This window comes from Boeremia exigua (genome assembly GCF_020726555.1).
Source record: "Boeremia exigua strain MPI-SDFR-AT-0100 chromosome Unknown C7974scaffold_3, whole genome shotgun sequence".
NCBI classification, from domain to species: Eukaryota; Fungi; Ascomycota; class Dothideomycetes; order Pleosporales; family Didymellaceae; genus Boeremia; species Boeremia exigua.
This window is the reverse complement of record NW_025763520.1, coordinates 1,246,338-1,259,666: the sequence shown is the minus strand read 5'-3', so window position 1 is coordinate 1,259,666 and position 13,329 is coordinate 1,246,338. Positions and strand designations below refer to the sequence as shown.

Genomic DNA, 13,329 nt, shown 5'->3' with positions numbered 1-13,329 from the left:
CTTTCTTTTGACATGCTCCACTTGTGTCTAGTTACACCTTCCTAGCCAGGTGCAAGCTTGGTAATGCTTGACATGAGCGAATGCTTCCGTTGGCTGGGAATCGTGCTCGTGCAGATCACTTTCCGCGATATGACCGCGGATTGGGGATTTGACTAACCACCTGCACTCGGCTGCGGGATGGGTTGCTCGGTGGTATATATGTGCTGTTGTGCCCCAAGGTGGTGTTGGTTGTGCTTCTCTTCTGCTGTACAAGAGCCACCGCGTCCGATTGACGGCAAGAAGCACTCTCGCTTCTCATCGCCTTTGTCTTGCTGTCTGTTGCTTTGACAACCCAGCGTTCCTCGTCAATATGCGTGCCACCGCCTCCATTGCGGCACTCGCCTTCGCGCTGCTGCAAGGCGCAGATGCCTTTAACGCGGCCAAGTCTCGCGACTTTAACTTGCTCGCGGACATGGGCTTCAACCCTGATGGCTCGTCCATCGAGACTGCGGTTGCAGAGAACATTGCCAGGAGCCTCCACATCGGTACCACGGTCAAGGGCTCGTCTGTCGACCTGACCACCAGGCAAGCCCCAGAGACGATCGCCGAGGAGTTCGTTTCTCTGAAGCTGGACCACTTTGGCAAGAACAAGGACGTTTTCAACAACCGCTTCTGGGTTGCTGAGTCTGGATACAAAGCTGGCGGCCCGGTCTTCATTTATGATGTGGGTGAGGCGGATGCCAGTGGCAGCTGGAAGTTCAGGCTGCAGAATGAGACCAGCTTCTTCAAGCAGATCGTGGACCAGTTTGGTGGTGTTGGAATTGTGTGGGAGCACCGATTCTGTGAGTTATACGCAATTTTCCTTCCCGCGCGGCTTCATGCTAACAGGCTCCAGACGGCAAGTCGACACCTGCGCCGATCAACCTTGACACCCCGGCGGAGACTTTCAGATACCACACTACTGAGCAGTCTCTGGCCGATGTTGATCAGTTCGCCAAGCAATTCAAGAGGCAGAACATCAACGCCACCTTGACTCCCGACAAGACCCCCTGGATCTTCATCGGTGGTTCGTACCCGGCCATGCGTGCTGCTTTCATCCGCGACAAGTACCCGGACACCATCTACGCCGGCTACGCTTCGTCTGCCCCTGTCGAAGCCAGCGTTGATCAGTCATTCTACTTCGAGCCCGTCTACCGCGGAATGAACAGGTACGGCTTCGGCAACTGCACCCAGGACATCAAGGCCGCCATCAAGTACATCGACCACACCTTCGACACCAACCCCGCCGCATCAGCCAAGCTCAAGGAGCAGTTCCTCGGCAAGGGCGCAGCTGCAAACTCCCACGCCACCTTCGCCGACGCGCTCACCACCATCTTCTACCTGTGGCAATCCTACGGCGTAGATGGCGGCGCCGGCGGCCTGCGCAACTTCTGCGACTGGATCGAGACCGACCCGGCCACCAACGCCACAGCCCCTGCTTCCGGATGGGCAGCCGTCAAAGGCGCGAAATCCGTCGTCGACCGCTGGGCCGCCTGGAAGACCTTCACGCCCCTTGTCAACAGCTACCTCGAGACCACGTGCCCCGGCACCTCCAACGCAACCTCGGCCTGCGACCTGAACAAGCGCTTCAGCGACCCGGCGAGCATCTCCTGGACGTGGCAGTACTGCACGCAGTGGGGCTACTTCCAAGCCGCGAACCTCGGCCCCAACCAGGTCGTGTCCAAATTCAACTCGCTCACGCACCAGCGCGACATCTGCCACCGCCAGTTCCCCAACGCGCCGCGCAGCCTGCTGCCCGAGTGGCCCGCCACCGACAAGACGAATAAGGTCTTCGGCGGCTGGGACATCCGCCCCAGCAACGTGTACTGGTCCGGCGGCGAGTTCGATCCCTGGCGCACCCTGAGCCCGCTCAGCGCCGAGCCGTTTGCGCCCAAGGTCCATGCGTTCACCGACGCGCCCAAGTGCGGTAAAGAGACGAGCAAGAAGGAGGTCTTCGGCTACACGATGAAGGATGCCCAGCATTGCTATGATTTCAGAACGTATTTTGCGCCCGGCGCGGTCAGTCGGAAGTACTTCACCGATGCGCTGAGTGGGTGGCTCAAGTGCTTTAAACCCAAGGGCGGGTATGGGTATGCGAGGAGGTGGGATGCTTAGGGCGGGTTTGAGCAGGGTTGGGCGAGGGAGGGGGTGCAGGTGGAAGGGGTGTTAGATTCGTGTTGATATTGCTACCTAACTCCTATTCACAAACTGATATCCTCCGTTCTTTCGCAGTAGATTACGTGATCTTGGTTCTGGCGCTGCGGGATGCGAGTGCCGAGTCGGACGTACAGGGCGACGTGCAACGGCATTTTTCACCTTCGGCGCTGTCAATGTGGTGATGTCGGGCTGAAATTTAAATTTCTTCTGCGGTCACAAACGCCTGAGCCACTCACGAAGCAGACGTTCTCTACATCTCCAACCCTCCTCACGATCCGCAGACTCCACCCCCACGCTCCACATCCCTCACTTCTCCAAATCCAACCCAACCGTTGCCCAAATCCTATCCCACACGTCCGGCTGCTCGCCCAACATCTCAGCGGTCCAGAGTTGCCGCGCGGGTCTGATGTTGAGCCGCTTGAGGTTCGTGATTGTTGTGTTGGTGCCCGGGATTTTCTGTGTGCGGTGGTGAGTATGTGGGGTTTTTTTGACTGGGCGCTTTCGATCGGGGGCATTTTCGATCAGGGGATTTTACGATCAGGGGGCATTTTCGATCAGGGGCTTGGGGCAACTAACAGCAGATGAGGGCGTGGGCGGGATCAGGTAGAGTAGCGATAGGAGGCTGATTGCGCCGGAGACGCAGAGGGCGCAGGTGAGGACTACGATTATGTCGTAGAGGCGGGGGCGGGGGGACTGCATGGTGGATATTGTTGTGTTGTTATGGGAATTGTGGTAGTATGGGGAGATTGATGTTGGGGGATATGAGGAGATCGAGTTCATGCTTTAAGTTGAAGAGTGTGGTGTTTTGGTTGGAGGGTTTGGTACCGACGGGGCGAACCATACTTCGTGCTGCTTGAGGGAATGGTTGCAATCATGATAGCTGTATGATGCAGATCTCAATTGTTGCCAATGATATTCATGAGTCTGTTGTTTTCGGGGATGCTTTTGCCTTCTGGCGGTTGTGTACGCGCCAAACTGACGCGTCAGTTTGACGCGTCGCCTTCACCCTGATCACCGTTCTCGCGCTACTTTCCAGTTCTAAATTTCTCATACTCTGACTTGTCACACAAACATTCCCACAGGGGAGACTCTGACGACCACTTGCACAACAATCAGACAGCGGCCTTACAGTCTCGACTGCAGTATGGACGACGACCTGCAGCCGCCGAGCGCTCTATTGCCGATCTCTCTACCGTCGATTACTCCACTACCGACCGTAGACATGGCTGTACAGACGACTTCACATCACGAGACTCCTCCCCCATCAACACCCTTCGTGGAACTCCCACCCGAGGTTCGGAACATGATCTACGACTACCTGTTTCCCGAAGGTCGCTCCGCAGTACAGCTTCTGGCGCGTAGGACTGGAAGAGGCTTCATCGCTATGTCTGACCGCGTTGGGCTGTTGGCAACCTGTAAGCAGATCTTCCAGGAGACAACTACCTTCTTGCGAAAGACGAACAGAGTACAGATCAACCAGCCGAAGACGCTTCAAAACGTGATGGAAAAACTGTTATTCCACAAGCGATATGCAGATTATCCCATCCTTGAATTCATTCTCCCTGATGAGGGTTTTGGGCAAGTCCTGGAGTTTGACTTGACACGACAGACCCTGAGTTCAAGTCTGCCAGGGCTCGCATACGCCAGTCGCTGGTATGCCGACACTTGTATGGGAATAGCTCCAACAAATGTGATTGCCAGTATGAGCATGCAGTCGATGCAACTCAATTCTCGGTACTTTGGTAAGCTGAAGGTATGGATTGAGGACCAATACATGAACTCGATCTTGAGCTGGGATTCTTTCGCCGACCTCACATTAAGGTTCTATACAAGCGAGGAAACGAACCTCGGTAATCTTCGCTTCGAGGCCATTGCCTTCACAAGAGCAGTCCGCGGACTCCCAAATGATGCTGTAGTCTGGATTGATGCCTGTAATCTCGGGTCGCATCGTTATACAGTATCCAACATTCGAGAGCAACTGCTCGTGATTTTGTTAATGTTAGCGAGGGACCATCCAGAGAGGCGCACAGATCGATGTCCGAAGGTGTGGATGGATGGATCCTTCTTCCCAGGCGAATTCGAATTTCAGAGTGGGGCTAACATATCTTCTGATCAGTACCGAAAGGAATACGCTGACTGGGTTCAAGGTCGTGTCTTCGCTGATATGATGGAGGGATTGCTTGATATAGGGGACTTCGCCTATGATGAGTACGATGAAGAGGCGCAAAATACGGAGTTTGATGAGGAGTCACTGCTCGGAGTAGCCAAGGATCTCGGTCAGTATGTTCAAAGAGATCCTGGAAATGAATGGTAGTGTCAAGAATTCTGGGTTCGAAAACATCAGAAACACGGGCGTATGTTGGATACCCTTGAACATTGCCCAATTTTGTCTGCTTTATATACTGAGACTGGCCGCATCGTTCTCCATACGTAAATGATTTTCCGAGCACTTTGATCTTTCAGCCACTCAATTACAACACTTGAAATCACTGCCAAACGGACAAAATCCGCTCTGCCAGGTTCCCTTGCAGCCCTCCGACGTATACTTGCAGCGTCCTTCCCAACCGTTAGCTCCTGTTTCCGCGATCAATCTCTCGTAACTAAGCGTAGGTACTCACCTTTTCCGCCCGTACCGCACTGATAGTTGCCCTTGAGATCGCAGCACCGGTTGTCCGCTCCACCAGAGCACAAACCAGTCGAGACGCTACCGAACTTCTCTTTCAGGCACTTCGAAGACGTCATACACGTTCCGCCGCCATTGAGGCAGGATTCGGCGAAGACAGAGGGGAGGACGGTGAGGGCGAGGATGGAGACAAGGGAGTAGCGCATGTTGAGATAAGCTTGACTGTGTATCTTGTTCAGAGTGCAGTATGGCAGTAAGTAGTATTCGAGAGATATGCGCTGTGTATATATACTCGATGTGCATCCTGCCAAGATGGGGTTCTCGCATTCAATGCGATCGTGCGACCCGATGACCCGATACCTGCGCGCTACCCCAGGAAGTGTAACTTGGCGTGAGGTCAAGACTGGGCGGGTTTTTGAAGATCGCGTTGGCTAGGCCTTGTGTGGCCTTTTGAATGCAGGTCCTTGCTATAAATTCTCCTTCGCGCAGATGAAGCTATCGATACCACGCAGCACTGCACAACGAGTTTAGCATTGGGAGACTTATTTTTGTCATAGTTCGCAGGTTTGAGCTTCTTGTAAACTGAAGACCACCACATATTCAGGCTGGAGTCTTCCCCATGTTTCGTTGATGGGCGGGAAGCAAACTCATGTTGCTTTGTCTTGGGCTCGGGTCGTTTCAACGGCTGAGATGCAGTGTAACGTTACTTTAATCACCTCCCGATGCGTTTGGATCCGAATTGAACTGAGGCGAGTACCAAGATATGGTAGAGGATATGTTTCTATTCGGACCCGAAACCTGCCGCTGATCATTACTTGCCATGAAGATTCGTAACACGATATTACGATATAGTGAAAGAGACGCTTTATTATGCTTAGTGCAATTGATGAAGGGACTTTTGAACAATGCCGGGTTTGTTCTATCGCTCGTGGTCAGTCTGGGAGATGAAGTGCGTTAGCTGCATTGTTCGGGAGAAGTGGTTGTTCAGCCAACCTGGTAGAAACCGCCACGTTGCTCAGTCTTAAGGTGGAACAGCTGGTATGATTAATCCTGCTTCCTTGCTCTGCACTCTGTGTTATGTCAAAGTCGAATGTGGAGCCTTGATGAACGGGGAGGCAAGTCTCCGCAATGACGTCACGCGTAACGCGTACTAGGACGGTGGCATCCACGCGACAGCAACAATCCATCTACACCTTCGCCAAGACATTGGACATACGTGCCTCTCCTGGACATTGGTTCGATATTGTGATGGAAATGTCTGCTGTCTAGCTCCCGATGGACAAGTATCGTACCTTAGGTACAATGCTGAAAGCGCATTCTAGACCACTTTCGAGCGAGCATCTCGAGCTTCAGAAGATCCAAACGCTTGCAATGCTGGATAGAATTTGTTTCAGTCGAATCTCATGTTTGAAATGTAAGCAAGCAGTGTTCTTTGTGCGAGACTCGCAGACTTACCTGTATGCTAGGACATAACAAATCATAGAGCTCTGATGCAGCAAACTCTTGAGGTATATCTTCAGCAGCCTGCACAATGCCAGTACTTTCCTGAGTATCAGTTGCGGCGGCAATAACTTATATATGATTTTGACACTTTCCTCCTTCGTACCTAACAGGTGCTACAACACTCAGACTGCAGCGTGCTAACAGGGCAGATTCGAGCACTTTAATTAACAGTGCGACACCCATTGTGTTGAATGATGGAAACAACAGATTACACTGTGCCAAGTATGGAACCCGGAGTGACTTCATAATTTTATACACCTCTGTTAGAGCACAATGAAGCAGAGTGGTGGAGGACATCTATATAATTCCGAAAAGCTTTCTGTAGCTACTCACACATACCCACTCTACTACACTCAACATCTTACCTTCATTCACACCACCAGTTTCATCGAACATGTCGAATTCATCCGGCTCGATCGTGCCATACATCGCTCCGCCGCCGCCAGGGTCACCGTTCCTCGCTCTACCCGCCGAAATCCGGAACATGATATACGCTTATCTGTTCCGCGAAGGTGAGTCTTCAGTCACGCTCCTCGCTCGTCATAGGGGAGGTTACATTGCAATGTCAGACAGCCTGAGCATGGTTGCAACATGTCGACAGATCTACCGGGAAGCGACCTCATTTATGCTTCGTAGCCGCCAGCCTCGGCTCCGAATCACCCAACCTCAAACGGTATTAAGTCTCATGCTTCAGAATGTCCAGATTGAGCATAGTGTCATGGATGCCATGATGCGCCAGCAGCCGCGTAATATCAGTGTTACGTACGACTTGGACTCCCACTCCATGGTCAGCAACATCCCTCCTCTGTGGCATGCGAGCTCTGACCTCCGCAAGTACATGGCCCGGCGCATGGAGGGAGATATCACGGTGAACACCTCCATCACAGACGAGTTCCGAGCCCTGGCATCCTGGGCGCAGTCTGGTCGAGGTGGCTTTGCGGATACGCTACTGCCCTACTGGGAAACTATGATCAGGATGCGCTTCCCATCAGAGCACGCCCAATTTGACGCGATAAAATTCGTCATAGCCACTGCATCACTATCCGCCGACACGATACTGACATCCTGTGTCGTCGGCGAAGAAAATCACTCTAGGGGTCATATGTTGTTTTTGACAGATGTTCGCAGCCAGCTCCTGCTTTTCGTTCACAAGCTTCTGCAGCGTCCTGACAAGGGTGCCCTAACTCCATGTCCGGTGATCTGGATGAGCATCTACCGCTTGCTTGAACATGCAGACTTCTTGATCCAAGACCAGGGTATCGAGTCCATACCTTTCGTCCAGGGCGATGAATTCGTGTCGGGGTATTCCTTCGTCGACGAGTACACTGTGCCCCACCTGGTGGACGGTCGGCTTGATCTCGAGAACACACTCCTCGGCCTCGCTGTTAGGCTGGCTGTGATCATGCGCGATGAGCCCTAAGGACATTGTAGTGTCTGATGTTCTGTTCATAACAAAGAAGTATCTCGGCGTTCCACACTTGGAGAGCTGTGGATTGCAGTGGAGAGGTTTGGGCAATCCGGATGGCAGGAACATACTTTAGGTAAGTATGGGGAGTTTTCACGAGCGATCCGGATGGCAAGGACATACTTCAGGTAAGTATGGAAATTTTACAAAGGAGTTGGCGTTACAATTTGGTTGTAGAAGATAATCTCACACTAGAGCTGGTCTCGCTGCACTATTAATCGTATATCATGTAACATACGGTATTCTCTTAATGATTTCCCAGTCCTCTTCGCCTGTTATTTGGATCTTTATCACGTATTGCTGACACGTTTAACAACATAAAAATTTTGCACTCTCATTCATACAACTTTGTTCTGCCTTGATTGATTCTTGTGAGATTCATCGAGTTTCCTAAATCCAATCCAAGTCGCCTTTACCTACTCTTGAGACTTGGGATCGTATGCTTGTCAATACGCTAATGCAATTAATGCCTGAACTTTCTGCTTGCCTTACGCATCTCACTTATCTCTTACATCAAGAAAATGCTTCTCTGTCAAACGTCGTTAGACCGCCCCTTTAGCTCCTCCAAGACTGCATGGAACTACGAGATTACAGTGGATGTTTCTGCACGGAATAAACTGCATAGAACGCATCAAATGCAGCGTGAAGGAAGAGAATCTTGTATGGTGGATATCTCTGCAGAGAATACATCACCTGCAGCGTGAAGGCGGGAATCTTGAACTCTATCTCGTGCGCTACCTATCTCTTGTCTCCTCTACTGAATGAAAGTCTCTATGCCAGTCGTCAGACCGCCACTTTAGCTATTCTGGGATTGTATGCAGTTGCATGCAAACGAAAAACCACAGTGGGTATTTCTGCAGAGAAATGATCATCTGAAATGTGGAGGGTGAAGGTACCTAAGTATTTGGCTCATGCAGGTTATCCGGGGAAATGTGAAAGAATACAGATCATCGGTCTAGAGTGCCAAGCAGTTGCTGCGTGATCGGATGATGTTGCGGATGTTGTGCATGCAGTACCTGCAGCTGAGGATCGCTGACGGGCGTTTTGGCGTTCACGGCCAAGAAAATGGGCGCAGTTCACTCTTAGATTCACCTCATTTAGAACTAAATTAACAATCACCATAAATGAACTACGGGTGTTGCACTCTAGTTGTTAGTGTGTTTGGGCCGTCGGCAACGCTCAGGTGCAGTACCATGGATGGCGGTTCAGCTGCGCAGCTGCCACCACGGTACGCGCAGGTGAAAGGGTCAGGGGCTCGGCAGGTGTGCCGGTCTAGTGTGGAGTCTGTCTCTCGTGTCGATGCCCAGTTTTGTGAATGCCTGGAAAGATGCACGCTCGCTGGCTATTCGACGGAACAATGTGACTGAGTGCTGCTGACGTCACGTGCAGCGGCTGCAGCGCATGCATCGAATCTGAAGATTCATCGAGACCCTTGGACCCTGGGGCATTTGGACCCTTAATGTACCTCGCCTCACTTGCACCCGCTGCAACCATCACGAGCTGCATCTTCACATGCGTTCCACTTGACCTCCCCCCACGCCGATCGGTGTTGCATGAGCCCAGTCGACGACGTCATACGGCAGCCACTGATTGCGCGAGGCGCCATCATGCGCACTACCCGCATGGCCCACAAACCACATCGCGCGAATGCACCACGCCCGTGAGACTCGGGTCCAGCTGTCGGCAGGGTCACACCTACCGCCCTGGTGGCCGGCCCTCAGCGCCCTTAGTGCGGGGATTTTCTCCGATACGCAGGTGCTGCATCTCACACAGTCGCACCAATCCGGAGCTGGCTTGCAAAGTGCGGTGAAGTCTTAAAGGTGAAGACAGACAATGGAATGAACAATGAACCCCGCCACCGCATTGTTGAACTCACGCACTCGACCATGGCGCTCACCGCAACGGTACCGACCAACCTCAAGTCATCAACAACGCATCCTGCATACCCTGACTCACTCCAATAATCCACACCACCCCAGCTGCCAGCAAGGCTGAGTGCTTGCACTGTTCAAAAGCAACCATCCACAATGTCGCAACAGGACTACTTCTCATTCAAACCAGTGACGCCCGCAGACGAGCGCGCGGACACAAAATCAACCAGACCAGAACCACCAACGCGCAACAGCTCAAAGATGACGCGCGATATCATCCCGCCGTGGGCAGAGATGCCTGCCACACCACCCAACTGCCGCACAGTGAGCTTCTCTCGCTGGTCGCGCTTCACGACCTCTGCCTCCAGCACGCCGACTGGCGAACTGAAGGCCTCCAAGCTGTGCCTGAACCGCGGTACAAGCCCTTCCTACAACCCTCCAGCGAATGAATGGACATACCTAGGCGCCGAGCAGCCCCTGCGATGTGGCAAGCCCGAGGCCCAGCGCAACAGGCACCGCCGCCAGCACAGCACACAGCAGAACTCACAACAGAGCTCCGGCACATGTCCCAGCCTGTCGTCCACAGCGAGTACCACGACCAGCACCAGCAGCAGCGCAACAGCGCCGATGGAGTTCCGCCGCCGCAGCGTCCAGCGCGCAAGCACCAGCTCCCAGCTGACAGAGTCCTTCAAGGCATCGCCAGCCAAGGGCCGAGACCACACCCCCGGAATGCTGGGCCTGATGGCGAGGCTTGGCCTGGACGCAGCCGAAATCGATGAGCTGCCGTCCGCATTCGACTCTGACGATGACGACGACGACGATTTCGTCGAGCTGGACGGCGTGCCTGGAACAGCGGGCGCGCGATCGACGCCTGGTGTCGGGCGGTCGTAACGTTGCGCACGACGGATTTGGGTTTTGAGGGTTTCAAGGGAGGGTGCGTCAACGACAGCATGTGCATTGGCTTTAGCGGCATTGGGTTTTAATCAGGGCATACGATACACACATTTGCATCATCTGGGACGGCGTTGGATATTCGCAGGGCAGCGGGACTGCACCTGGGGTACACACATAGTTTACATAGTTCACCTAGTGCTTCGTACTTCGTACGGAAGCTAGCCCGCGCTTGGGCCACAACAATTCAATGACGCGCTTCCTCACATTCCATCTAGACTCCACTCTCCCTCATACGTGAAGAACACACAACACCACAATGGAGCGCCAATTACTTTCCCGATCCTGCGCCCTCCCGCGCCTCCTCCATCGCCCACTCCGCCCCTGCGCCACCCACACCCTCCGCCCTGCCCGCCCTTTCCACACCTCCCCCCCAGCCCTCCTCCAGTCCAAGCCCCCGCGCACCCGCGACCGCGGCCCCAAAAGCGAAGAATCCACACAAACGGACTTCAACGCGCTTGATGTTCTGCGAAATACCGCTGCACCGGCTACCAGCATCGACGCGACGACGCCCGATGGGTTTGCGCTGAACAACCAGATGCGGGTTAGTGGGTGCGGACTGTTGCTGGTGGGAGGCGAGGCGTTTCGGTGGTGGCCATGGGTGGGCGCTGAGGGGGAAGAGGGGGGGATGAAGAGGTTGCGGAATGCGAAGGGGGCGTGGGAGGTCGGGGAGGGGTGTTGGGGGGCGCTGGAGTTGGTGTGGCCGAAGCCTGGTGAGTTACTCTTCGCTGGACGGGTGTGGTGGTGACGTGAAGAGTGTGGTGTGGTGTGTGGCACGAGCTGATTGTTTGCAGATATCCTCATCATTGGCACCGGCTCGAAGGTTCTTCCCCTCGCGCCCGCGGTACGCACGTATCTCAACGGCTTGGGGATACGGTTGGAAGTGCAGGATACGCGGAATGCGGCGGCGCAGTTCAATCTGCTGGCAACGGAGAGAGGTGTTGGACAGGTTGCTGCGGCGCTGGTGCCGACGGGGTGGAGGGATGGAAAGGGGATCGTTATGGAGGACTGATTGGCGTCTGAGACAAAAGATATGAGAGATGAGATGGGTCGCTCCTGTCCCCGATGACAGAGGTGTAGTATACTGTACAAAAGAAGGATATAATTGCATCAAGAGACGGGCTACGTCGCTGGACATTCACATCACATTCTGGTAGGCTCCGGATGCACCGAAGCTGTTTGTGTGCTTGGAGGCAAGCAAACAGCCCACCCGTCTCCGTTTTACTTATCTAGGTACTCCTTCTGACCGACAACTGACCCATCGACACTGATCCCACTTCTCCACCATCCCAATGTCCGGATACGACCATCAGAGCGACTCGGCCTCCAACAGCGACGACGAAGACGATCTCTTCGCCGCCAGCTACCTCGCCGGTCCCACACAGACACTCACACCCTTACACGTACAAGGCACCAATGCGCATCCCCTAGCCCCGTCTGCAGTAGCGCGACCGCGCGTGAGCCTATCGCTCCTGGATCTCTTGCACAGACGCCCGTCGCTGTTAGATTTACTGCATAGACGCGATCGGCGCCCAACACTTAGCCCCTTGCAGCTGCCCCACGACAGCGCAAACGCAGACCCGAGTGACGAGGAAGGAGCAAACGCACGGTCGCACCATAGAGGTGCCTACTTGCCCTCGCGACTCGCGCACTCGTTTCCCCTCTACTCTCATCGCTTGCGTATGCGTGTCCTCCGCGATTCACCAGCGTCGTCGTCGTTCGAGGAGGATATGGTTAAAAAGGATGTGGAGGCGGTGGCGGAGACGGAGACAAAGACAGAGAAGGAGACAGACACAGAGACGGCAGAGGCGAACACAAAGTCAGAACTACACACCGCGCCAGACACCGAGCCACAACCAAGGAAACACGCACAACCAGACTCCAATCCAAACCCTAACGACCAACCCGCCAACCAAAACGACCACATCCGCGCCCTCCTCATCCCCATCCTCCCCGCCCTCCTCAAACTCAAATCCACAACCCCACCACCCTATTCTCCGCACGTGCGCACGAAATCCCTCGCGCAGATACTCAAGCAACGTATGCTGCCGGTGGGAAGACATGTACAGGCGCTCTTAAGGGGTGTGGAGGAGGGGAAGAGGGGCGCTCTGGAACTGGATGTTTGTGAGTATATTGCGGCGCGGTATTGGCCGAGTGCGGCGGGGGAAGGGGGGAGGTTGAGGGTTTTGGAGGGGTTGCGGAATGCGGTTTATCTTGAGGGGCTGGAGGAGTCGCGGGAAGGGGGAGGCGCAGGAGAGGCAGGTGCAGGAGGTGGAGGTGCTGAGGTGAGTGATGTCATTTCAGCGCCTAGTGAGCTGTCCGAAGACTATTCTGGAAAGCATGCTGGGATGAGGGGAGGTTGATACAGCGTCTGAAGTCCGAATAATCTGGCGATGAGATGGTGAGGATATTGAGTTTTTTTAGGGTCACGGTGAGCGGTCGTTCTGGGTTGGCGTGAGCTGAGAATACAGGATCCAGCTGTGCTGGATGTTTGTCTTGTCTTGAGTTTAATCGCGCGACTCTCTCACCTCGTGCAGAGATTTGGCCTGCCCGTAGGTAGGATTAAGGTTACGTTGTTCTCCTTGGGGTCTGCTGCTACACTGTTTGCTTTCCTCACTAAGCTCCTTCCCGCTTACTTCCTCACTCACCTCCTTCTCACTCACCTCCTTCTCACTCACCTTTTTCTATTTACTCTCGCCTCACTCTTCTCACTCACCTCTCTCTTCAACGTCGAGAGCTCA

At 54.0% G+C, this 13,329-nt stretch overlaps 8 protein-coding genes across 8 annotated transcripts; 6 read left to right on the top strand and 2 right to left on the bottom strand.

The window, feature by feature from the left end:
• Nucleotides 1-213: 213 nt before the first annotated feature.
• On the top strand, nt 214-2,166 carry C7974DRAFT_330256 (serine carboxypeptidase S28-domain-containing protein). Its single transcript, XM_046139076.1, has 2 exons — nt 214-821; nt 875-2,166. Exons 1-2 carry the CDS (start codon nt 350-352, stop codon nt 2,131-2,133), a joined length of 1,731 nt encoding a protein of 576 aa, XP_046000197.1. The 5' UTR covers nt 214-349; the 3' UTR covers nt 2,134-2,166.
• A 315-nt stretch (nt 2,167-2,481) lies between these two features.
• C7974DRAFT_410156 (uncharacterized protein) lies at nt 2,482-2,874 on the bottom strand (the record flags this gene model as incomplete). The annotated part of the gene is made up of 2 exons (XM_046143441.1): nt 2,482-2,631; nt 2,752-2,874. The coding sequence occupies 2 exons, from the start codon at nt 2,872-2,874 to the stop codon at nt 2,482-2,484; spliced, it is 273 nt and encodes a 90-aa protein (XP_046000196.1).
• Nucleotides 2,875-3,319: 445 nt separating this feature from the next.
• On the top strand, nt 3,320-4,489 carry C7974DRAFT_410155 (uncharacterized protein; the record flags this gene model as incomplete). The annotated part of the gene is made up of 1 exon (XM_046143440.1): nt 3,320-4,489. The coding sequence occupies one exon, from the start codon at nt 3,320-3,322 to the stop codon at nt 4,487-4,489; it is 1,170 nt and encodes a 389-aa protein (XP_046000195.1).
• A 36-nt stretch (nt 4,490-4,525) lies between these two features.
• On the bottom strand, nt 4,526-5,047 carry C7974DRAFT_387983 (uncharacterized protein). The gene is made up of 2 exons (XM_046141234.1): nt 4,794-5,047; nt 4,526-4,731 (listed from the first exon to the last, which is right to left on the bottom strand). The coding sequence occupies exons 1-2, from the start codon at nt 5,002-5,004 to the stop codon at nt 4,643-4,645; spliced, it is 300 nt and encodes a 99-aa protein (XP_046000194.1). The 5' UTR covers nt 5,005-5,047; the 3' UTR covers nt 4,526-4,642.
• A 1,648-nt stretch (nt 5,048-6,695) lies between these two features.
• Nucleotides 6,696-7,721, top strand: C7974DRAFT_373438 (uncharacterized protein; the record flags this gene model as incomplete). The annotated part of the gene is made up of 1 exon (XM_046140101.1): nt 6,696-7,721. One exon carries the CDS (start codon nt 6,696-6,698, stop codon nt 7,719-7,721), a length of 1,026 nt encoding a protein of 341 aa, XP_046000193.1.
• Nucleotides 7,722-9,412: 1,691 nt separating this feature from the next.
• C7974DRAFT_127036 (uncharacterized protein) lies at nt 9,413-10,801 on the top strand. The gene has a single exon (XM_046135280.1). The coding sequence runs from the start codon at nt 9,794-9,796 to the stop codon at nt 10,526-10,528; it is 735 nt and encodes a 244-aa protein (XP_046000192.1). The 5' UTR covers nt 9,413-9,793; the 3' UTR covers nt 10,529-10,801.
• Nucleotides 10,802-10,847: 46 nt separating this feature from the next.
• Nucleotides 10,848-11,600, top strand: C7974DRAFT_306330 (uncharacterized protein; the record flags this gene model as incomplete). Its single annotated transcript, XM_046138074.1, has 2 exons — nt 10,848-11,301; nt 11,383-11,600. The coding sequence occupies 2 exons, from the start codon at nt 10,848-10,850 to the stop codon at nt 11,598-11,600; spliced, it is 672 nt and encodes a 223-aa protein (XP_046000191.1).
• A 38-nt stretch (nt 11,601-11,638) lies between these two features.
• C7974DRAFT_127031 (uncharacterized protein) lies at nt 11,639-13,329 on the top strand. Its single transcript, XM_046135279.1, has one exon. It carries the CDS (start codon nt 11,881-11,883, stop codon nt 12,949-12,951), a length of 1,071 nt encoding a protein of 356 aa, XP_046000190.1. The 5' UTR covers nt 11,639-11,880; the 3' UTR covers nt 12,952-13,329.

Bases quoted from the DNA above. Each gene is read 5' to 3' on its own strand.
- C7974DRAFT_330256 (XM_046139076.1), top strand. From the start codon at position 350: ATGCGTGCCACCGCCTCCATTGCGGCACTCGCCTTCGCGCTGCTGCAA. The intron at 822-874 runs GTGAGTTATACG...AACAGGCTCCAG, and splicing joins TGTGTGGGAGCACCGATTCT to ACGGCAAGTCGACACCTGCG.
- C7974DRAFT_127031 (XM_046135279.1), top strand. From the start codon at position 11,881: ATGTCCGGATACGACCATCAGAGCGACTCGGCCTCCAACAGCGACGAC.
- C7974DRAFT_127036 (XM_046135280.1), top strand. From the start codon at position 9,794: ATGTCGCAACAGGACTACTTCTCATTCAAACCAGTGACGCCCGCAGAC.
- C7974DRAFT_387983 (XM_046141234.1), bottom strand. From the start codon at position 5,004: ATGCGCTACTCCCTTGTCTCCATCCTCGCCCTCACCGTCCTCCCCTCT. The intron at 4,732-4,793 runs GTGAGTACCTAC...ACGGTTGGGAAG, and splicing joins GTGCGGTACGGGCGGAAAAG to GACGCTGCAAGTATACGTCG.